Source organism: Poecile atricapillus, chromosome 2, assembly GCF_030490865.1.
Source record: "Poecile atricapillus isolate bPoeAtr1 chromosome 2, bPoeAtr1.hap1, whole genome shotgun sequence".
NCBI lineage: Eukaryota > Metazoa > Chordata > Aves > Passeriformes > Paridae > Poecile > Poecile atricapillus.
The window spans coordinates 66,181,018-66,205,278 of NC_081250.1; the positions used below are offsets into that span (position 1 = coordinate 66,181,018).

At 39.5% G+C, this 24,261-nt stretch overlaps 1 protein-coding gene across 1 annotated transcript; it reads left to right on the forward strand.

The window, feature by feature from the left end:
• Window positions 1-768: 768 nt before the first annotated feature.
• TXNDC5 (thioredoxin domain containing 5) lies at window positions 769-23,743 on the forward strand. Its single transcript, XM_058831287.1, has 10 exons — window positions 769-1,020; window positions 5,505-5,654; window positions 8,348-8,453; window positions 9,700-9,796; window positions 12,102-12,217; window positions 14,332-14,418; window positions 17,154-17,294; window positions 20,072-20,154; window positions 22,909-23,038; window positions 23,600-23,743. Exons 1-10 carry the CDS (start codon window positions 809-811, stop codon window positions 23,720-23,722), a joined length of 1,245 nt encoding a protein of 414 aa, XP_058687270.1. The 5' UTR covers window positions 769-808; the 3' UTR covers window positions 23,723-23,743.
• The last annotated feature ends 518 nt before the right edge of the window (window positions 23,744-24,261 follow it).

A 24,261-nucleotide genomic window follows, 5' to 3' on the forward strand; every position in this document is an offset into this window, starting at 1 on the left:
GCCTTCTCATCACTCATTTATTGTACAAAAAGCTTCATTGCAGTATGTGTGCTTGTGTAAACAGATACCAAAAAAATTTTATTTGAAATTTTAATATAAATCCACGTATCAATATAATTAATATATAACATAAAACAGATATGATGTGTTATAAAAACAATATTTTAAGGCCTTTATAAAATTATTTATTTCCAGAAACGAGTGTGTTAAAATTGTGTAAAAATTGTTATTGTTTTAGATAATAATATAATCTAATTTATAGATTATAATATAATCTAATATAGATTTTTATGGATCAATATAATCAAAATATAATATAAAATATATATTATATGATATTAATATAATGTAATATAATATAATATAATATAATATAATATAATATAATATAATATAATATAATATAATATAATATAATATAATATAATATAATATAATATAATATAATATAATATAATATAATATAATATAATATAATATAATATAATATAAATTTTAATGCTTTTATAAGATTAAGGGCTTCCAGAAATAAGCATGTTTGTATATTAAAAAATACATAAAATCTGCAATTGTTTTAAATTTTAACACGGATGCATAGGGCAAGTTAATTAATAAACGACATGAAAGATAGCAAGCAGCACTTTTACAGGGCGGTGTATTTCCAGACAGGAGGCTCCGGCCGTGCGTGCGGGGGTGCCCGCGGAGGGGGGAGGGAGGCGGGCGGGGGCGCGGACGGGGCGGGGCGGAGGCGGCAGCGCCCGCCCGCCCGCCCGCCCGGGGCTTTGCCCGCTCGCTCTCCGGCGCTGCCATGGCTGCGCTCCGCTCCGGCCCGGCGTGGTGCCGCGTCCTGTCCCTGGCCGTGCTCGGCCCCGTGCTCTGCGGCCGCCCGGCGCGGGCTGAGCCGGAGCCGGGCCCGGGCCCGGCGGCGGGGGACCCTCACGGGCGGCACCTCTACAGCGCGGAGATGCTGCGGCACGGCGCCGCCGCCGCCCCCCACTTCGTCATGTTCTTCGCCCCGTGGTGGGTACCCGAGCGCGGCGCGGCCCGGCCCGGCCCGCGCCCTCCGCCCGCCTCTTCCCCGTTGACGTGGCGGCGGCGGTGGGGCCGGGCCGGGCCGGCGGGGAGGCCGCGGGGTCGCGCTGGCCCCAGCCCCGCGGCGGGGCCGGAGCGGGGGCTGGCGGGAGGGACAGCCCCGGGGGCCGGGAAGGGCTGGGACGGGGAGCGGGAGCCCCGCGTGTGCCTGGCCCGGGCCTCGGCGGCCACCCCCGCCACAGAGCCACGGGCTGGGTTAGGTTGGAGAAGACTTCTGAGATCATCAGGTCGAACCTATCGGCGCCCGAAGGCGCTCCCGGCTGGGGCTGCCGGGGCAGCCGCTCCGGCGTGCTGCAGAGACCCAGAGCAGTTGCTGCTTGGCCACCGTCACTTACTGACCCTGCGCCCCCCAGCCCAAGCTCGCAGATGCTGTTGTTGCAGAACCGATGTTCTCCTTGCAGTCACGAAGTTTAAGGGTAAATTTGCTGTGTTAACCACCGTGCTGTATCCCCGAGGCCACAGGTATATCTGTAGGAGAGCTGGAGAGTTGTTAGGTTTGCAAGAGACCCGCTGGGCTTTTGTCCTGGACTGATACTTTTGGCACGAGAATGGTTGAGACAAATGAGGGAACAGTGCTTTACGGGATATTCCTAGTCAAGAGGACAGTACTTCTCATCTCTGGGTCTTTCTCATGGTTGTTCATATTCCTCTGTTTTCTTTGCCATTTCCCGTACCCTTTTTTATCATACTGATATCCAGTAGATGTTATTGGGAGTTCTGTTGTTAGGGTTGTTAGGGTTATCTTTTCTTTTTTTTTTTTTTTTTTTTTTTTTTCCCCTCCCAAGTTTTCTTTAATCTAGATAAAATAAAGTCAAGGGAACAATGTGCAAAAGTTATGTTTTGATCCAAAGTTGTCCATTGCTACATGATGCCATTTAAGCACTTGAGAGTCTTTGAAATCCATAGCAGGAAAGCGTTTCCTTTGAAAACTTTTCTTTGTTATTAACATTGACTTATTTATGCCATGTGAAAATGTTAAATAAAAGCTTGAAAGAGCAGATGCCTTTGTTCTCCAGAGATCACAAAGTGGAGGACGCCTGACTTGCTGGTGAAGGACTTTTGCTTGAGAGTGCAGTGAGGCCTAAGAAATGCCTGTGCAGAACAGGAGTACTTCTCTTCTGTACTCAGGTGATGATGTCTGTGTCTGTCCACACTTTGACTGTTTCACAGGCATCCCTAAAACTAGATGAGCTTTCTCTTATCCCAAGACACTGTTTGTAGGAGACCCTCTGCCAAAAGGGCCTTTGCAGAATCCCGTATATGCTGCACATCCTCAGTGCAGATCAAAGGGAGCGCTGGCCTTGCAGACTTGGATTACATTGTGCCTTTGGGAGGGCTGAGGATCTCTGTCCAACATAAGTGTGAGGGAGCTGTGTTGTTTCCCAGATTTTTTGCAGCCTCTCTGGATGTTCTCCTCATCCTTAGCAAATCTCCTCTAGATCTCTGGTTCTTGGCTGCAAGGCCCTTGGTCTGGATTTCTGGCTCCGGGCTGGCAGCAACGGGACCAGGTTTCAGGTCCAAGGGAAAAGCAGAATGAAGGGAACATCCAAGTGCCTGAGAGAGGTGCTTATACACACCAGTAGTTTTATTGTCAGTGGGATCAGGGGGGCAGCCTGGCAGTCCTGGAGTCTATGTTAGAGCCTCTTGCCCTGTTCTGAGGTGATGTGCTAATCTCCTAAGGCGTCCCACAGGCTGTTGTCTGTCGTTCCAAGGCAAACAGCAAGCTGCCCAAGGTTCAGCAGGGATTGTCTTTCAGATTTATGTGGGTGCTGCTAATGTTGCATCATCAATACTACCAGTAAGAGCTGCGTTAGAGCCAACACCGCCCTTCTCTTCCAGATTCTTGAAACAAATGTTGCTGAGGGCCTCACTCAGAAACAGTGGTGGTGCACATGAGGTTCTGCATTTGCTTCAGAGGTGGCAGGATACTCCAAGAAGAGAGCATTCCAAGTCATTTGCCATCAGATGTCATAAGGCTTTTGTTCAGAAGGCTGTCCCACTTCATAGGTACACTTGGGGACAGAACAGATTACTGTCTTGGTTGCACAAAGTATTCTTAAAATTTTTGCCAGGCCAGTTGCAGTTCTGCAGAGGAATGAGGTTCCTCTGGTTCCTTAGCAGGCAGAAATCTCAATTAAGTAGTTTAATTTCATTAATTTGACTCTAATGGATCTTTTCAACCTATGTTCTTTCTTGGTAAACCAGCCTGTCAAGTCCACCAACTTGCAGCAGAATTGAATCAAACTCTGTTGACTGGATTTCACTTGAGTTAAATTCTGTGCAGAGTAAGACTGGTCCTGGACTGCTTATACCATTATCTATGTCTGTTTTTAATTGGATAAGGATTTGAGCTGTATCTTGCTGTGGAGCTGCCATTGCTGGCTGCAGAGCTCAAGCTGTACTAGTGGCCCCCAGAAATGTCTGTGTTAGCCTCTTTTGGATCTTCATTTGTGCTTGTCAGTGGAGTTTGTGGATGCTTACAACTTTCTAGCCTATGTAGGGATAGAAGAGCAGAACTCATCATTGACACCGAGGTCTCCACTGTCCCCAGCAGCTCCTCCAGCCCCACTAATGTGTTGTGGAGTAGCAGCAGCGAAGGACTGTAGGTGCATGGGGCTGAGGGAAGCATGTGATATTGCATGATCTTGCTCTTTGATTTTGCCCTCCTTGGTTTTATGTATATTTCCTTGGGAACTTCAGAAAAAGCATTTTTGGGACTGTCATTTATTTCCTTCTATATAATGCTGTTTGGTTTTTTTCAAACCAGGAACGACTAACTAGTTGATTACTGATTCAGATAGGAACACGTTTCCTGCTTTATTCTCAGTTTTAGCTTCCATAATCCAAAGAAGGAAGGGAAGGGGTGTGTATAGCAGAGATCACAGTGTTAAATAGGGACAAGGCAGCTCTGTTGTACTTGAAAAACAGGAGGTTAATTAATTGGGATTCCCTTACCTAGTTTTCCATGCTCTGTTCTCTAACGAGAGCCAGTATTCATTTGGTGTTTTGAGTCACTGCATCTGCTAGGGAAAGGGATTAGGGTATCTAAAATCCTTCTTTTACTTCAAGCTCTGTGAAGGAGTTGACTATGGAGGGACGTCAGTCAGAAGTTAAATATTTTAGGAATATTTGATTTTAATAATAACACATTGTATCCCTTCACCAGGACAATTCAGAATAAGGTCACATAGGAGGTTGTATTCAGCCACATCGTGGGTGCATGTGTTACCCACTGTGCCTGTTACAGGACTTTACTAAGATCAGAAAAAATTCTTTAGCTTAAAGTAAATCTCAAGGCTTTTTATTTTGGTTTTGGTTTTTTTTTTTTTTTCTCTTAATGGTCTCAGGATACCTAGAAAGGTATAAATATGTGCAACTTTTTCTACACATACTCAAAATCATTTGTATGAGTGAAACTATTTTAAGTTAGAGGAAAGTTCTCCAAAGTCATAATAGTGATTTAATTGTTAGTTACAAAGTAGATGCTGTAGATCATACCAAGCAATAACTGCTTTCATACTGTCAGTCCGAGAATGTTTTCTGTTACTCCAACTTTGTATTTTTTAGATGTCTTGGAGGGTTGGCAAAAGCAGCCATTAAGGAGAAATGAAAATCCATTCCTTAAAACTTTCCATCATACTTTGAGAAATAGGGTATTGCTATAATGACTTGAAAGACTAGGAAAACAGTGAGAAGAATAATAGCTATTTTTTTGCTTGTGAGGAGGTTCTGTGCTGTTGTAGGAGCTGTGTGAGGCTAGTTTTCTTTATGCACAGAATATAGAGATATATGATGGTGTCCTGCTGGGGAAGAGCATAGGATGGGAGGATTTTCACACAATATTCTGAGTTGGAAGGGACCCACAAGGGTTATCAAAATTTTGGGAAATCGTATTGAGGAATCAGTTGTGACATTTCTTGACTTGTGTGTTACAATTTCTCTGAAGCATGGATGTGCAAGTAGCATTACAAAGAGGCTAGAAGCCATGATCTTCTTAACTACTGCTAAAAAAAAAAGGAATTATGAAATATTAGAATGTAAAGCAAGCTGGGCAACCTTGCAAGATTTTTCTAGAAAGCTGGAAGACTGACAGTGCTTTGATTAACAGCTTTACTAAGTTCAGGGGGGTATTCACAGAATTTGTACTATAAAAGGAGAGTAGCAAGAGGTTCTCAAATCTTGATGATTTTTACATGAGATGTGTTTGCAGCATGCTACAGTTCTTAATAGCATTTACTGTTGCTTAGTGTAACACAGCTTGAGTGTGGAAGATTTCTGATGTAACTGATTGAACTTTTGATTTAAAAATTTGTTTAAATTAATAAAAATCACCATTCTGCATATGACTTTTCCATGGGCTCATTCCCTTCTAAATGTGAGCAGCTATTAAACAGTATCTTGTTCCTTCACAGGTGTGGACATTGTCAGCGCCTCCAGCCAACTTGGAATGATTTGGGAGATAAATACAACAACATGGAAAACCCACAGGTCTATGTTGTTAAAGTGGATTGTACTGTAGATGTTCCACTATGCTCTGAATTTGGCGTGCGAGGATACCCTACGTAAGTATAGGAAGAAATCTGCTCCTGTTTTTCGTTTCCAGTTTTCCATAATCCACTGCCAATTTCTTGATGCTAACTTCTAAGCTATATTTTTGCTGGGTTTCTTTGGACCTGCTGTATTCATTTTAAGCCTTTTTTCCGTGTTGCCAAGTATTATGTGATACACAGTACTCTTAATGCTTTTTTTTATTTTTTTTTCCTTTCAAGAAGCTGTTTTATGTCTTGGAAGGTGGCTGTGTTTAACTGAAGTCTGGAATCTTCCTGTTCTTTTGTCTAGGAGTACCTCTTTCTGAAGCAACAGTACATTGTGCAGCTGTGATATGCATGACAGGGCTGGTTTCTAACAACTGCACTTTTAAAAGTAACTTGCCACAAGTTTGTCAGTACACTGCACCCATCATAATTGCATTAGAGGTGGTCTCTTAGATTTTTAGTGAACTTAGTGCTCATAAAGCAATAAATTAATAGTGTCACTTAGCATAACAGTGGTGATATTGTGTGGACTTTTTCCTAGCTAAATTTCCTTATATTGATCTAATATTTTAAAGTTTTTGTTTATGCCGTTATCAAGGATATATGTCTTACTGGCTCAGCTTTGGTAGGCAGAACATGGTCTAGAGTATCTACAAGAGGTCAGTGCCTTTGAGTTACATGTATGTTCCCTTTTAAACTGCCAGAAAAAGAGCAAAAGGATTTGCTTTTTACTTGTGTCTTCTTTAAATTTTTTTGCAAATATGGATGGGATCCTTTCAACTTCTATATTAATTACTCATCTTAGTGGGGATAAGTGGAGAGTGTAGTCATCTATAGCCCTTCCACAGCCTGTATTTTTCAGTTTTCTTTCCTTTGCTCTCTTAGTCTGGTGTTTTTGCCAAGCCCAGTAACAGCCTGAACTTTTCATTCGCTCCTGGCTGCACCCACTTGGACACAGATGAGTGCAACTGAGTAGAAGCTGAAAGTTATAAATAGTACAGGCCTTGTTGAGATAGGAATTGTCCTTAAGGACAGTGTGTGTCTTGTCTCTGCTACAAATCCCAAGGAAGAATGAATATTACAGTTCTGCTTTCATATGTCCAGAAGTGAGCATTGGTTGTCGTTGCATATTTGCATGGATTATATTGTGGCGCTGCTCCTCGTAAAATAGAGTGGCAGAAATTTTGAACAGGAAAAAATCAATGGATGTGTAATTGCTGGAGGGTTTTTTCCCCTCCCTCCTCTTGGAGGTCATTGAATATATAGGAATAGTTATGCTTGCTTTTATCTATTTGGAAAGTTAAAAATAATAAGGCAGTCATCTGCTAGGTATAGAAATACAGCAATGAAGGGGAATTCATGGCATCAGTTCTCTTCCTGTCTGAGTCAGTTTTGAACTAGCTTGTTTCTAAAAACCTCCAGCAAGGGAAATTTCACAGCTTCCTCAGGCAGAGGTATTGTCTCAAGTCCAGGATGTGCTGGTCCCTACCCTGCTTCCAAACACCTGTCAAGGGAAAGGCTGCGTTCCCTCTTCATCCCCTTAGAGAAAAAGCAGCTGAGCAGCTCCCTGCACTTGCTGTCACAGGTGTGTCAGGATTATTTGGTACTACAAAATCAATACTTTCTCAGCTGAACTAGAGAAACTTACCCTTGTTTGCAGAGAATAAAGGTGCAGCTAGCTTTTTTTAAGATGTTACCTGAATTTGTTTTGTTACTTTCAAAAGTAGTGCCAGGAGGTGTGTTTTAGATGTTCTTCTTTTTAATTTTTGTTGCTTCCTTATTATTCTGACTTTCTGTCATCACAAGGAACATTCAAGAATACCTTGAACAGAAATGACAGTGGGACTTCCTATCTCTTTTGAATGTATTTGCATTATGTGGTTTTTCAACACTTTGATATGTTCATTTTTTCCAACTGTGGAACAAGAAGAGAGAAAAACATTTCAAGAAACTAAAGTATGAAATGACAGCTTGGCAAGTGGAACTGAGGGTTAGGTGACAGTAGTAACTGAAACTCTGATTTGCTTTAAAAAATAAGGCTAGGTCAGAATCCAGCATCACACCTTTACTAAATATTCTTCAAATTGTAACTTAAAATGCAGTAGTAGAAGCTTTACGTAGTCTATGGAAAAGTTTTGATAGTAATTATTAAACATTAAAATCATGAAGTCTGGATATGTACAAGCAGTTACTTATCTTCTTGTCCTGTTGACTTGTCTCAGGGTGTTTTTAATCAGTTTCATACCAGATGAAAAGCCCTACACTACAACAGCAGTCAGGAAACAAATGGTGAGAAAGAAATTCCTGGGAAAATAAGCACTAGATATTTTTCCTTTGGTGATGGAGAGAGGTGAACAAAACAAAATTGATGCTCTTTGACAAACTGAAATAGGATTCATAGAACTGAATACTGCAATTTTTAAATTGCTCTTTCTTCTTGATCAAAGTAATATTACACTATGCTGATTTTTAACTTGGTATGTCTTATTTTCTCTTTTAAAAATCTCCTTAAAGCTTACATGGGAATGAAAAAGGGTCCTAAGTTCTAGCCATGACATTTTATTCTGAAAGGGGTGCCTGATGCTGATGTTAATAGTCAAGAGATCTCTTATTGCAGCCTGAGCTGCATTGCCATAGATTAGCAAAGCCCATTATCTTTCTGAGAATATTTCCTGTGTGAAAATTTTTGCCTCACTCTTCTCTACATTTTGACCCTTTAGGCTAAAGTTGCTTAAACCGGGACAAGAACCTCTGAAATACCAAGGCCCTAGGGACTTCCAGGCACTGGAAAATTGGATGTTAGAGAAACTAAATGAGGAACCATCTGTAAGTGAAAAGAAAATGCTCTTTTCTGCTAGCATACTTATCTATCATTTCTTTAAGTTAAGTTTTAATTTCCAGGAGGAAATCTGCTCCTGAGAATAAAAGTTAGGTTGCAGTATCAATCTGAAACAGTCTACACGTAAGTCAGAGTAGTAATTAAATCTGTCATCCTGTGACCTGCTCTCTGTTTCCTGCTTTTAAAATTACGGTACATAATGCAGTTTTAGTGCTTATACATTTGACATTTTAAGATACAGTCCTTGCTGTCAATTCATTTGACACCTGTAGGCCATAATGTTTCTAGAGTAAGAAAAGCAATTTAGCTCTAATACATTATAAATTGCATTTGTGTTTGGCTTAATTACCTCTTAAAGCAATGGGTGCCATCTTTAGCTGAGTTACTTTCTGATAATATTGTGGCCTAAAGAAAAGGTTTAAAATTATCAGTTAAGTAAGATAAGCTAATACCATCACTAGGAAAATCATTAAGTTTAGGGGTATCATTCACAAACGGGAGCCAAGCCTTGCCTAAAATTAAATTTGTGATTGCTGAAGCACAGTTAGAATGTGATGACATTTAAGCAAACATGGTATTTTTAATAATTGAACTTTAAATGCTTAATTACTTTAAGAAATACACTTTGAGGTTCCTAAAAAATTATTTTCAGCTCTAGGGTTGGCATCTAGAAAGTATTCACTTGCTTTTGCTGAAATGCTCATGAGTTTCGTGCAAGTTATATATATTGTTTGCTCTATTTCCATTGTTGCTGACTTCGTGGAGCCATTAGGTAGACAGCATTCCTTCTGGCACTAAGGGAGCAGAAAATAGCTTTTGCACTATTTTTAAATAGCTCAGAGACCACTGAAATGGGTGTGATGGCAGTTGTGGCTGATGTGTGACGCTCTGGAGGCACTGTTATATAATTTAAGCATGTTAATATGTATATGGTGATGTAATGAATGCCACAGCAATTACTGTGCCCTGTGACTGTAGTACAGCACAGTGAAAGACTGGTACTCCACAGACTCTGGTAACTCTCTTTTATGTGGCAGTTCTTTTCACCTTTTGCTCTCAAGTAGTTGTTTCTTAGGAAACATTAGGTACCTAAATCAAGCTAAATAAGGACATTGCTTTAGGAATTTAAAATTTCAGAGTCTATGGCACTATCGCAGAATGGTGTGATACAGGAAACAAATGTTGTGTATTTGTTATAGAAGAGAAATAAAAGTTATTTTTTCTCGTGACTAGGACCCAGAATCTGATGTGGAACCACCAAAAGCTCCTGAACCTAAGCAGGGAATGTATGAACTGTCAGCAGACAATTTCAAGATGCACATAGCAAAAGGTAACTGTTTTTTCTGGAGAAACTTGGTTACAGAGATGTTAATAGTGGGAAGTCTGCACTAGAAATGTTAGTTTTCAGGGTACCTCCTTCCCACTTTTATTTTCCAGTAATACCTAGTGGAAGAGTATGAAACTGCAAACTATGTAAAAATGCACTGGTTAAAAGACATACTGCAGACAATGAGAAAGTTGAAGTACAGCACTCAGAAGGCAGTAAAATTATGCCTCCTAATCCCAGGGAAAAAGCTAGTGGGGTTTGCTCGGCTAAACTGCCTCTTTTCCTGAGTTCCTTGCTCAGTCACGGCACTTTTTTGTTTGTTTGTTTGTTTGTTGGTTAGTTTTGGTTTGGGTTTTTTTGTTGTTGTTTTTGTAAGTCCCATTTCCTCCTTCCCTAGGTGCTGGCTTGTTCTTCATCCCAAGCTGTTATTCTGGACACGTATAATCCACCCGCTTCCTCCTTCCAGCTCCCATCCCACTCCAGTCTGGCCCTTTATTTGATATTGTTTAGCTTCCTTCCTCCAGAACTTAATGAGGGCAAAACACTTTGTCTGTTTGGCTACTTTAAAAAGTATTTTGGCTGGAAACTTTAAAATTAATGCCAGGAGGTATACCTAATATGGGAAATTTCACCCCTCATATGATGTTTTTTTAGACAAAATCTTAGAATACAAACTTGGGGCTGGCATGACAACAGAGGATCCTACTTTCTCCATCTGTTATCTAAAAAAGAAAGGCTGGATTAAATTAAATGTTTGCCCATTTGGTATCACCAGGGAGGTCAAACTAGAACTTCTTAAAGTAACCATTAGCTGATAAGAAATATTTTCATGCGTAAAACAGCATTTTGTGCAGCTAACTTAAAATTTCCCAGCATGTCTGGCTTAATGCTTAATGTGGAATTCAGTCAAAGTTCTCAATTAATTTTCCTCTAAGCCATCAGTGATATGCTAAGCATTTGTCAACTTAACTACCTTCTCAGTAAGTTAAAAGTAATACCAACTAAAACTGTAAAGTTCAGTGCATTGTAAATGTTTTAGTGCTTTTATTATGTGTTCACTGGCTCTCTTAGAGGAGACATTCTTAAAGTCATATCTGATGGTTAAGCAGGTTTATGATCATCTGTAAATCTGTTGTTCTCTTGACTTCAGTTACGAGAAGTTCGGTGCTTAAATTTAACATGAGGCTTAGCAGTTACACCAGCAGGGTTGACTTCTGTTCTTAAATAGCCTCGTACCTTTTTGCTGCTCTGAGACAAAAATTAATTATATTGTTTTCTATTGAGGAGAGCATGTCAGAGTACATGGTAAAGAATAGCTGATTTTGACTAATGTTCTTACTAATTCATGGGAAATTTAATTTTGTGGTTTACTTGACCAACACAGAGCATGTTGATCAGTTTGAAAGTCTTCCTCATGCAGACTAGTCAAGTTAGAGTACACTATTACTGCAGTTTGTTTCCTGATTATTTTGCACTGCCTTTCCTCTGACCTTCCTTTGTGGACAAGCCTTCAAACTTCAGAAACAACTTCGAAACCAGTTGCTGCTGTTTCCTGAAAATTATTTTTTTCCCCTTATTTTAATTAGGTTAGTTTTTATTTAATTTAACAGAGCCTTGCCTTGCAAAAGTGTGCAAAAGTGTGCAGCAATTTTAAGTAATTAATCTTAATTGAAAGAAATTGCATATTCTGGTACCTGGCAATCAATAATATGTACTTTTAAACTAAACATTAGTAGGAGATATCACAAAGACTGTCCTCTGCATAAAATGCCATGAACATCTAGTAAAGGCAGAAATTTCTGAGTAATTGACATGAAAATTCAAAGAGCAGGGCAGAAAAAGAAGAATGGAAAACTGAACATCATTTTTCAGTTAATTCATGGATTTAAGAGTTTCTTAGTAAACACCATTGCATAAAGTTTAATACTTCAGTTTATGCTGTTATCAACAGTTCCTTGGTAGTTCTTTCTAGTCTGTAAAAGGGCAACTGATTGACATGGTAGAATTAAACACTAAGGTAAATGGTTAGGTTTAAAGTATCAGTTTTAATACCTCACTTGTTGGCTTGAGATTGTGAAGCTGTTTGGATTTTCAGGAAATTTGGCAATGCTGTGGGACTGCATACAGTATTGAAAACCTAATTGCTGAAGTATTTTGTCCTGGCCTTTGATTCACAGTGTTTCCTATCTTTAACTCAGGAAATACCGTGATAAATTTGCAGCCCGAGATTAGTACCTCGGCTTTAATTGCAGCCAAGTTCATTCCAAATGAGCTAAATATTTCTTTGCTCTTTTTTTTTACTTAAAAGGTAATCACTTCATCAAGTTCTTTGCCCCTTGGTGTGGTCACTGCAAGGCTTTGGCCCCAACCTGGGAACAGCTGGCTCAAGTCTTTGAGCATTCGGAAACTGTCAAGATTGGTAAGGTAGGTGAAGCACTCTTAGTCTGAAAATATGGTTTGTGTCAATGTATGTTTCAGCCAAGAATCATGTCTTTTGTGCTATGATTCACAAATAACAATTGTTTTGTTTGTCACTTCTTAAATTCTTTTATAGTCATAGTTTGTATTTTGATTTTGAGACTGTCATTTATTTTTTTTTCCTCACACATCCACAGCTGATAGGACCTCCCCCCATTTTAAGCAAAGCCTTGTTGCAAACAAAGCTGCCTCTCTGCATTTCAGAGAGCTGGGAATAAGTCCAATACTTCAGATGCAGGGAGTAATATTTTGAGGCTTGTTTTTTATTATTCATTTTCTTTGTCAGAACTTGACAGACTTCAGTATTTATTTTGAGTGGGAAAGTGACTTTTAATTTGTTCTTTGCAGCGTTGGATTTCTTGACAAGCTTTATCCCTACTGGGTATTTATGATGAGTTATTTCTTTGTTGGTTTTGATTTTTTTCCTCTTTTTCCCCATAAAACTTTTAAAAGGTTTCAGGGGGTCTTACACCTTAAAAATTGATATCATGTCCTGCTTTACTATTTCCCTTAGGGTTGATAACCAGGTTCTGTGGTGTATTTACCATGGGAGCTTGTTACTTGTACGTGGAGTGACTTCTGTGCAGAGGTATGGAGGTGGTCTGGCAGTTGCAGTTACTGGCTTTATTTGCTGACCCATACCTAAGTCCAGGTGGCTCATGATGGGAATCCCTGCCAACAGTGGAAATCAGACCAGGCTCAACTTCCACATCCCTAAACTTCCATAGTGCTTCCACTGATCTGAAATACTGCATGGCAGCAGTGTTGTCAGTCCTGCAGAGGGACTCTCCTGCAGCTGTCTCCCCTGCCTCTGCCCTCACAGCACTTCCAGCTGTAGCAGGCGGGATGAGCTTGACTTTTTTTTTTTTAAAGTGCTTTTGAAAATGTGTTGATTTGAGTATGTTGTGCATGTACAGCACAGGCCAGCAGAGTTGAACTTTAGATGAGGCATACATATATATATATATATATATGCACATATATAAGCACAGTTGAACTTCAGAGAAGACACAAAAATATTTATGCATATGTTTTCAGACCTGGTGGATATAAAGTTAAGATTCCCTCTGAGAATGAAATACCAGAAACATTTTCTCCTTTGAATCTTTCTGTACTTTTTGATACCCTTGTTTGCTCTCTTATGAAATCATTGCTTAATCTTTATGAAGTTACCATTCTCCAGTATTTAGAGAAAAATAATAAATTTCCAAAATTTCTGTTTTAATTAGTTGTCTGTGGTGTTTGCAGTTTGTATTACTGACAGTTGCTATTTAATACCTCCACTAAGATTTGTCTTGATGCCTAGACAATTTTATGTAACTGTATAGTTTGTAAAACATCTCTTGAAGCATGTCTTGGCTAAGATTTTAAGTGTGTAAGTAAACAGGAAACACAACTGTTTCTAAGAAGGTTGAACCATGACCTTCATCTAATCTGGGGGAATAGTGTCTTAACACCGTTTAATCTTTAGAACTGATCTTCAAGTGAAAAGCTTATAAACTAGTAACTTTACAGACCGGTTTGTGACATATTAGAATTGAATGTTGCTATGCACTTGGATCTTCCCTTGGAATACAGTTCACTTGCTAGCTGTTGGCATGCCTTCTGAAGTCTTTTAAGAGTAATCTTTTAAAAAATGGGTGAACGAGTATGTCTTCACTTTAAAGCTCTCTCACATTAGTGTTTTGTGTCTCATTGTCCATGCACTGATTTTATTAGCTGAGAATACCAAGTAGTTTTTAATTGAGGTATTTAATTATGTCTTCATTGTTCTTTGTAACTGCTGCTACTTCCTTCTAGCCATACCTCCCTCCCTGATCCCTCTTTAAAAAAAAACAAAACAAAACAAATACACACAGAGCCTCCCAATTATACAACCAAACCACTGTTTGGAAGGCAGACATAATCATTCTCAAGACAGTACTTGGTACTGAGTTTTGCCAAGCCTTGTATTGCTTGTTGCTTTATTTTTCTGAGCTTTTAAACAAGGGATGCTGTGATGCCTGTTGTATATTTATTTTAGGCACTGAATAGTTTTGGGTTTTATTCCCAAAATGTAGGTCGACTGTACCCAGCATTATGAAGTCTGCTCTGAAGCCCAAGTTCGTGGTTATCCCACACTCCTCTGGTTTAGGAATGGTGAAAAGGTGAGTCTGCAAGTTCAGCATAAGATTACACCATTTTTCTCTGAATAATATTTGGGCTATGCTTACATTCTGGAAAAAAAAAAAAATCAAGTGGACATATACAAAAGTCTGCTTGTGAGAGAAAAGATGTTGGAGGTTCATTTGGGTACTAGAAGAGGTAGACTTTGTCCATAGATAAAAGTTAAAGGTTTTTGTTCTCTGTATTTTGCAAATAACTGATAAATGTTCATAAATCTGTAAGCAGTAGCTCCAGTTATGCTGCTGTGTGAAAATTCTGGGCTTACTTTATCATAGTATTTTACTTCCTGTGTAACACAAAAACATAACTGAAATAGAAATAATAATAATAAAGTATGTAATTTTCACAATGTGTATCAGAAGGTTCTTATCTCTAAGTGGTGCCCATCTGCTGAGTGATGTCTAGAGATGCAAATTTTCCTTCTTATATAAACCTGAACATTTCACATGACATTGCGAGTGAGAATCTTGTGAGCCCAATTGACATTTTTCCTTGCAGCAATTCAGAGAGCTAAAATATTCTGAAATTATGGGGAGATAAAATATTTATAAATACCACACACATGAACAGCAGTAAATAAACATATTATAAATTCTAGTTTTATTTATACTGTGTTTCACAATTTCAAGATTAGTTAAATATATTCAATGGATATTAAAAACAGGTCTGCAAGAGAACCCAGGACTATACTTCTGGCTCCTACCTGCTAAGAGCAGGGGGAAAGGAAGAAGAGGTTTTCTCCCATTCATCTTGGATTCCTTTTTGAACATTTACACTATCAGCAACGTTAAGTTTTTCTACTCAAAACAGTTTAGTGGCCACTGCTTGTGGCAATTTTCTGGTACTCTATAGAGAAACTGGCCATAAGTACATACCACTGCATGGGAGGTTTGGTATAAGCATCCCTGTAAGATCAGACACTAGGGAATTTAAATGAAGCAGCCCCTGCATTTTTGAATCCCAACCAGATTCAGATAAGTGTGCAGCCTTGTGACCTCTCAAGGCACATGTCAGCAGCACAGCTTGAAGCTGAGGAAGTGCTCAAATCAAGCATGGTGTCATGTCCAAGGCTAGAGGTTTTCAGCTAATTAAACTTCAGTTTAAACGTTGTAATAATTGAAGTTGGAGTTCCTTGGAATTATTTGAATCAAGAGTGCAAGGAAAGAAAAAAATCACTGCTGTTGTATTTGGTAAAGCTGAACCTCAGCCATTAATCTGAGCGATGTATTTCAGTTGACATCAAACTGTCTTTTCCCACTGTCAGTGTGGTATTCCTTGATGGAATACTGCCACCAAAATCACACGTTTCTCTGTGGGCTGATACAACATATTTGAAAAAGCACAGAACAACCTCAACAATTTTCCAGTAATCTGGCCCAGAAATTCCTGAAACTCTCTCTGGTGGCTCTGATACTGAAGGAAGAGAACTGATTCAGTCATCCAGCCTTGTCTGTAATACCTTCATCCCCTTTGCCATAACTGGAGTCTGGCATCACAGCACTGCTGTTGGTGAGATGCAGCAGATACCCTGGGAGGAACCCTGACCCTGACCTGCTGGCACAGGTACAAACAGGTACAGGCTTCCTGCTCCTTAGGGATTGACACCCAGTGCCAGGAAAGGGGCAGTAGTTTCAGGAAACATTATCAACTACAAAAGAAGGAAAATGTGTAGAAAGAGTTCCAATGATTAATGAAAGTTGAAGAGATGTCTGTTCTTCCTTCTAATGTATGGAAGATGGTATGTTTCTTAAAGAATCTTCCTTGTCTGCAAGAGGAGATAGGTCTTGCAGCCCACACCACATGGACCACATCTCAAGAATTCTATCCAAAATGGATATGTAATGCCTCAAAGATACGATCTCTCTTCTGAAGAGGAAAATTAGTACTGATTTTCACAGCCAGCCATGAGGGCAGTCATGCAAGAGCCAGATTGGAGAGGGCAGACAGTGGATTTGAGACTAGAAGCTGCTCACAAGTGCTCTGATTTCTTGTTCTGACAATCTCTGGATTGTCTTGTTCTCTAGATTTGGAAAGTACCTGAAATATGGGGAAGCATCCAAGGTAAACTGTGGCCTCTCAGAGACCTGGCTGACTGCTTTATGTGCAGGTTAAAAAATAAGATTAGACTTTTGTGAGAGTGGTGCCATTGGAAATGTCTGCTCTGCAGCACCTCTTGCTCCCACGTGAACTTAGGTGCCCAGAGTGCATTGTCTTACTGTTTGGGTTTCCCAAGGATTTGTGGCAAGTGCACAGGCCAGAGGAATGACTGTGTAGTCCAGAGACATGCAAGTTAAGGTTCTCAGCCTGCCAAAGCGCTGTGTAGAGCTCACAGGGTAACAGAAATCACACCCAAAGCACAGTGGGTATTTTATTGTTCCTTGTAGTAGAGTTACATTCAAAAAAATAAAACTTTGGAAAAGCTGACTAGAGTGAGACCAGAAGGTCAAAGTGGCAAAGTTTCAAAAATGTGCTTCTATGTTTCTAAAATACCTTTCATTTCAAGGAAATTTTAGATTGTTCCCTTTGGGTACTGAAGAATCTATGGCAAAAGCTGAAGACATGGAGTGAATGGAATGTCATAAAGAAGTTTAAGAACTATTTAATCATATTTATTATTTATATGCTTACACGTGGCAATCTTATGTTTTGCTAGTAGTTATTTATTTGTTATGTCAAATGTATATAGAAGGTTGCACAAACTGTTTGCTAATTGTAGGGTGACCAGTACAAAGGGAAGAGGGATTTTGATTCCTTAAAAGAATACGTGGATTCACAACTACAGAGCTCTGGGAAAGAGCCACCTGCAGATAAACCTGTCGAAGCCCTACAGCCACCTGCAGAACCCACCCGTGCTGAGGTAAGTGCTCCTGCAAGCTGCAGCAATGTAAGGTGTTCTGACTGTTTTAGCAGCCTGAGTCTTCCATGTGTGTCTTTCTGATAGCTTGACAATTTCTGGATGTAAACTGTACCAAATACTTCCCTGCTTATTTTTTTTTTGAGTAATTAATGAGTGGAATCAGATCATAAATCCTAGCGATACTTCTATTATCCTGATGAATTGGAGAAGGGAAAAAAATCTGATTTCTATTTTATGGTTGCAAGAAGTTATTTAGATACAGGCTTAAATGTGGTCTTTTTGGCCCATGGAACTGCTGGCACCTGGGTCTATATGACAGCATATTTCACCACTATAGAGATGAACATTTCTTGCAAGATGTTCACTTGAACCCAGGATGATGCACACTGCTAAGTCCCTAAAAAAAAAGCCAGGGTTCTCTATTTAGAGATCTGAAGAAACAATGAACAAAGATTATGAAGACCAGTACCAATATGGTAAGGTAACATGCCCTGTGACAATAAAACTCCTTGGGGTTTGGAGACTTATTTTAATCTTGGCTGTAAGAGCTACAGGCTTATGTTGTGAAGAAATTGGCAGAAATAACCTTTGCAGTTGTAGTTCATGTCATATAGTTTTCTGTCTTTTCTAATCCCTTTGGCATTTTATCTGCCATTTTTCTTGAAGATGAATGAAAAATTGATGAGGCTGAGAAATTAGGGTGGATTTAAAATATAATTTTTCATGAAATGTTTAGAACATACTTTCTGCCTATAAAGTAAGGGACAGGGATTTACACTCCCTTGTGATATAAAATGAACTTAAGTAATTAGGCAACAATATTATTAATATAAAAACAGTTTGTATGCAGCTTCTTACATGAGAATATTACCTTTCCCAGCTGATTTTTCCAGCAGCATTAGTGGTTTACCAAACATTACAGACCACATAGATTTGCAATTTTCATACTCTTCAATTTTTATTTTTTAATTGACCTCATATTTGGAAGATCCCAATGAGCTGGTGTTAGTACAATGCCGAAAGTAATTAGTTGTCTTTCTATTTTTATAGAAATAACACAAACCACATGTGGCACAAATTCCCACTTCTGCCTTGCATTCACCAGCACACACACACAAAGAGGAAAGGATTGTTGGGGGAAATTTTTTTGCCAAAAAATAGTAGACATAGTGTAGGACTCAATTTGTCCTTAAAACTTTTGTTTTCAGACCCCTTGACCCTTTGTTTTCATGAATTTTGAAACAAGGGGCCAGCCCCTATATCCAGCAAACAGACTGCATTTGCCATCAGTTGACCACAGCTGGTACCAGAGGCAGCAAAAGCAATGAGTTCCCACTCCAAATTTGTGTCCAAGTGTTGAACCCCTGCTTGGATTCCCCCCATGTTTTATGTAGCCCAAGTACTTGCCAGCCCTTTAACAGAAGCTTTACTTTTTACATCCATGAGACTTCTCTACTGCCAGACATGGCTAAAGTCATTCAAAAGATGATCCAAGTGGATTAAGGCAGTGTGACCAGCAGATGCTCAGATTATGTGATTGTATTAGATGTCTTTTTTTGAGACAGAAAGCTAAAATTGAGATATCTGATATTAAATTTATTTTAGTGGTTGTATAGTTCACATTGCTATACTGATAGTAATCTACAGATCTTTAAAATTTGTTTTACTGTGTGAATCATGGGGAAGTTGTTACTAATCAGGTTTTCAAATTTTGTACCTTAGATTGTATATTATGTTTGGAACGTCAGTTTTAGATATCCATTTAGGAAAATGAGAGCAGAACCATAGTGCTAACTTTTTGCTTCATTTAATTATTTCTGATTATTTAATAATTAGAAAGTAGAAAAGTATAATTTCTAATTTCTAAATAATTATTTAGATGTAATAACACTTCAGCTTAGTGAAATAGTTCCATGAACTAACAGTTATTTACAGAAATGTTTAAAGGTACTGGATAATTCAGATTTTCAAATTTATTTTTGGCTTCACAAAACTTACTGGGGTTAAAATAGAATTGATAGTACTGTCAGCTGTGATCTTGCTTTTCTTTTGCTTCCATTTGAATTTGAAGCTTTTGTAGGCATGAGGTACATTTATTTGTTTTTAATCTCTCCCACCCTTAAAGGTCTCATGCAAAAAAATGAAGTTTCAGCTCTATTGTCTCACATGAGACTGTAAGCAATGTGCTTTCCTCCCATCATTCCTTCACTCCTGATATTATCAGGAGTAGAAACATTTCCTGGCACCCATGCAAGGGTGGTGTTGTGATGTCGTCTTGACAGGCAAATCTGTATTTCTGGTAACAGTTTTTCTGTGCATGCAATGCAGGGAAAGAAATAACAGAAAGAACAGCTCTTGAGACATCACTTGTGTGCCTTGAATACCTCATTAAAATCTCAGATGGCCATTACCTGCTTGAAGCCAACTCCTCTAAGGGCTGTTCCTTGAAACATAGTGTATTAAAATTAAGGTGATTTTTTGCAATTACTGAAAATTTGGATACAGGCAAATCCTTTGAAAATAGGAAGGCTTTGTTTCTCCAGTTATGGATGAGATTCCATGTAAAATGCACTTTTCTCTGCATCTCTCTAGGGAAGGAAAGTAGCTGAGAAGTAAAAGGAGGTCTGCTGCTGCTACTCTTGTTTATATTACCAACAATATTATCTTTCCCAATTTCAGGTTCCCTTTTAGGAAGGTGAAAGCTCAGTAGGCTGATGTTGTATATACAAAAAGTTTTGACTTTTTTTTCTGATTTTTTTCTTTTTTTCTGGGGGCAGGCTGCAGTGCTTTCTCTCTCTGAAAAAGACTTCGATGCAACCATTGCTAGGGGGATCACCTTTATTAAATTCTACGCTCCATGGTAAGTTTGCAGCTGCTGCTGTTCAGGATTATTTCTGGCCTAAGCTGTGAGTGCATTAGTTGCTTTAGGTCTTTGAGCTGCAGTACTGTATTTGTTGTCTTGCTCTAAACTGTGAATTAGCTGAAGAATGTGTGTTTTGGCAAGAGTTGCAGGAAAAAAAAAAAAAGCTCAGTCTTGTTTAGCTCCCTTGAGCTCCCTTTCTGTGGAAAGGCTGACACAGAAGGTTTACCGTGTCAGCCTCCAGGTACTGCTGGGGTAGCAGGGAGAGTGAAGTTTTCTTTGCAGGTGCAGCATGCTCCCATCCCTGGATGAGGGTAAGATGAGAGGAGTATATCACCATATCTCAGTGCTGAGAAAGGACAGCAGGCTGGCCTTTGGGCACTCTCCAGCCTCGCTTGGAAGCCTCATTCGAACACCTGAGTTTTGATACAGACTGTTGAGCTGTGGATTATTAATTGCCTGTTACTCTTCAAATAACTGCCAAAAAACTAATTTGCACAAGTGACAATTTAAAGATGTTCTTAAGAGTGTATGTTCATGTAGTGTGTTTTTAGAGGGATCCAAGGTAAAAGTGCAGATGGTGTAGATGTAGATACCCAATGGAAGCATTGGAAGGGCAGATGAAAGTGGTGTCTGGCATCTGCCATTCCTGCTATATCCAGCAGAGCCTGGGACCCCCAGCTGGTTAAGACCTCAGTATTACAAACTTGTAGAACAAGTATTTCCCCTTTTTTCTTACTATTCCCTTTCTGAAAGTTTCATGGTTCTCTGTCTGGTTTATAGAATTCATCTTATTTTGTATGCCATCTGGCTCATCCATTGCTAGTCTTGTAGCCAACAGTGGGAAGCCTAGTGTAGGGGGAGAGATAAAAATTAAGCTGTATTTCACTGTGTGAAAGATAACACATCTCTGAGTTAATCACTAGCATTCTATTAACACGGTGTATAAAATATGGAAAGATCTTTTGTTTGGGTTACGAAAGGCCCCATTACAAAGCAACACAAGCAAATGCAACCCATATTTAGATGTGCTCAGGCATCTCAAAATACTGCAGTTTAACTTTGACAGTAGGCATGAATGTGTTTCTTAGCGTCGGCAAGAATTACCTGGGAACATTTCATTTCACTTAAGTTCAATGCTGCAGGCTTTTCCAGTGTTGTCACCCTCTGCTTCTTGAGAACCACTTCTGTGCTCTCTTCCATCAGTAAGATCTGCTTTTGGATGTGAGAGAGTACCTGCCACCATTGGGTGAAAAAGAAGCCTGCCCATAGCACACACACTCCTCATCATTTACTGCTCTTTCCTCACTGCCTTTATTCCCTCTGTACTCTGGGAGGGACTTGGACTGAGTCTGTGCCTGTGCTGCTTCTGCCCCACCTGCAGAACTGGCTGGGAAATTGAATTTACACCTCTGTTCAAGAGCAGCTTCCAGTCTGGTTTCTGAACCCAAAAATCATATTGTTGGCATGTCTACAGTTCATTACCTGGAGCAGCATTTTCTGTGAGAGTTTGAGATTTAAATTCTCCCTTTTTGATTATCTTTTGTTAATAATACCATGTACTCATCTCATGAGATTCTCATGGGATGCTGCTGGATCTCACAGGATCAGTGTTGGATGGCAGGCTGAGAAACAGCAGTTTCAGGGTGTGGAGTCACCAGTGTGTGCTGACTGGTTGCAATGCTCAGAAAGCCACCATTTAGGAAAATACTTTCTATATTTATGTAGCTCGTATCCTAGTTTTGGCTCTGAAAGTCAGGCTTGTGACTGCCTGTAGTGCTCTGCATATAAATGACCATATTCTCTTCCAAGTGGATTAACTTATGTAGGGCTCAGCAAACACTATTATGTTGCTTTTTAGTTCTGCCCTTCAGTTAGTTTTGGATAAATACTAATGTTAACTTGCATCGTAAGCACAAAAATCATCCTGTTCTAGTAGTTTTTGTGCGTGGTCAGAAATGCTTTTATACTGTCACTGTGTATTAACAAGGTGATTTAAATACACACTGGCTTGCATTAAGAAAACTTCTGCTGAGACATCTTTCATTATTTTTGTAAATGCCCCAGTCCAGCCTCGAGGCAATTATGGGTCTGTTTTAATAACCCAATTAAGGTGCAGCTGGGTTAGAACAGAATGAGCAATGCAGCTTTAAAGTCTAAAGTTCTTTGGGAATTCTTGAAGGCAGTAAGAAGTTCACATTAGGAACTTGGCTAAGCCAAGTTCAAAATATAAACAAAATAAATGCTTTGCTATGCATTGGTCAAGGAGGACATTAGGAACTGGAAGAAATTTAATAGGGAAATTAAAATCTCATTTAACTAATTAAAATTGGGCTATGGAGCTTTAGCATAACTGGCATATGGTACCTGAAAAATTAATTCGTTCTACAGATATTCTATGTCTTCCTAAAGCATTTTTGTTTCCAAGAGATCTTTTTTTCCAGTTAAATATTCTCTGTGCTTGTCTTTGTTTGGCTTCATATTCCTCTGTGGGGTAAAATATTAATGTACCAACATCTAGAATACCATTCCAGGCAAGACTAACAAAGACCAGAAAGTACTTCAGTGCTTAACTTAAATAAAATCACTTGTTTTCTTAGCTCATTTACTGACATAATAGTGCAAGGGAGTTGGAGGGCCAAATCATTAGGGGATAGGAAAGGCTGCTAGTTAAACTTACAGCAATTGCAGCAAGACAGTAGAGATAAAGTGGAAAGTGTATCTGCTAAACAAGTCTCCCTCCTTTGTTTCTAGGTGTGGTCACTGTAAGAACTTGGCTCCAACCTGGGAGAACCTTGCCAAAGAGCAATTTCCAGGTTTGACTGATGTCAAAATAGCAGAAGTGGACTGCACTGTGGAACGTAACGTCTGCAACAGATTTTCTGTAAGTGTGAAGGTTCTGAAAGGAAGGGGACAGTATTGTGTACCAGATGTTGGAGGCTCCAGTGTGCAGCCCAACTGGCTGCTGCACTCCAGGTGCCTGCTGAGAGTACAGCTGTGGTCTCTGTTAGCCAAAAAGAGGCACCTGGTGACACCATTTCTTTCCTGAACTGTTTGTTCAGACTTGGTCATTCTCATTATTGGACAAAGCTGAAGAAGTCCCTGCTTTCTCTCTCTAAAAGCACCGGGGCAGTCTTGTGGTATCCAATGCCAAATTCTATTCCTAGAACAAAAAAGATTTTCAGGGCTGGTAGGCGGACGATTGAAGACAGAGCTGAAGCTGCCATTCCAAGAGCCTAGAGGAACATGTATTACCCCTTTCTCTGAATGTTCAGAAATTGCAGGTTGGCACTGAAAGTTCTGCTGTAGGTTTGGGTTTTTTAAATTAAAATGGCTTACTTTTTTAGAGGGGTTTGATGGCTTTTCAGAATCAGGTAAATATGAGTGTTGGATACAAGTTTGAACATTAATAGCAAGTTTCTTTTCCTGTGTGTGTCTTTTGAAGGTACGTGGTTATCCTACACTTCTGCTTTTCCGAGGTGGAAAGAAAGTCAGTGAACACAACGGAACAAGAGACCTTGAATCACTTCATAGTTTTGTCTTGCGTCAGGCAAGGGATGAATTGTAATAAAAGTCTGGATGCTCTGTCCCTGGCTGTCTCTGTACAGTAGCTGAGGGATTTCTATCTTCGCTAATTTTCAAATAGTGTATTTGGAGGGGGCGGGGGGGGGGGGATGCTTTTTTGTTTCTTTCTTTCTAGGAAATTGAATGTACTAAGCATTGGTATCTTCCCCATGTGTGTGTGTCAGAGACATGCCTCTGTGTGTGTGAAGGAAAGCTAACAAGTAGTTACTGTGCAATTCAAGAGTATTTTCAGCATTGGTAGTTGTACTGCATTTCTGCATTCCCGCAATGAAGTGTAAATGGTTTCCTTTGAGACCAAAATATGTTAAGAAAACCAACTGAAGGGCAGCAGTAGAATATTTTTGTCTTCAGGTTAGATCTGGTTAAAAAGTAATTCTTACAAATGGTTTACCATTACTAGAAAGGCAAAAGCTACAGCTGTGTTCAGTCACTTTTGCCTCTGGAATTGTACTTAATTCCTATTTGTCTTAATATAGCTGCTGAAAGGTTGAAAACACACACACTTTTGGAAGATACCAGGCC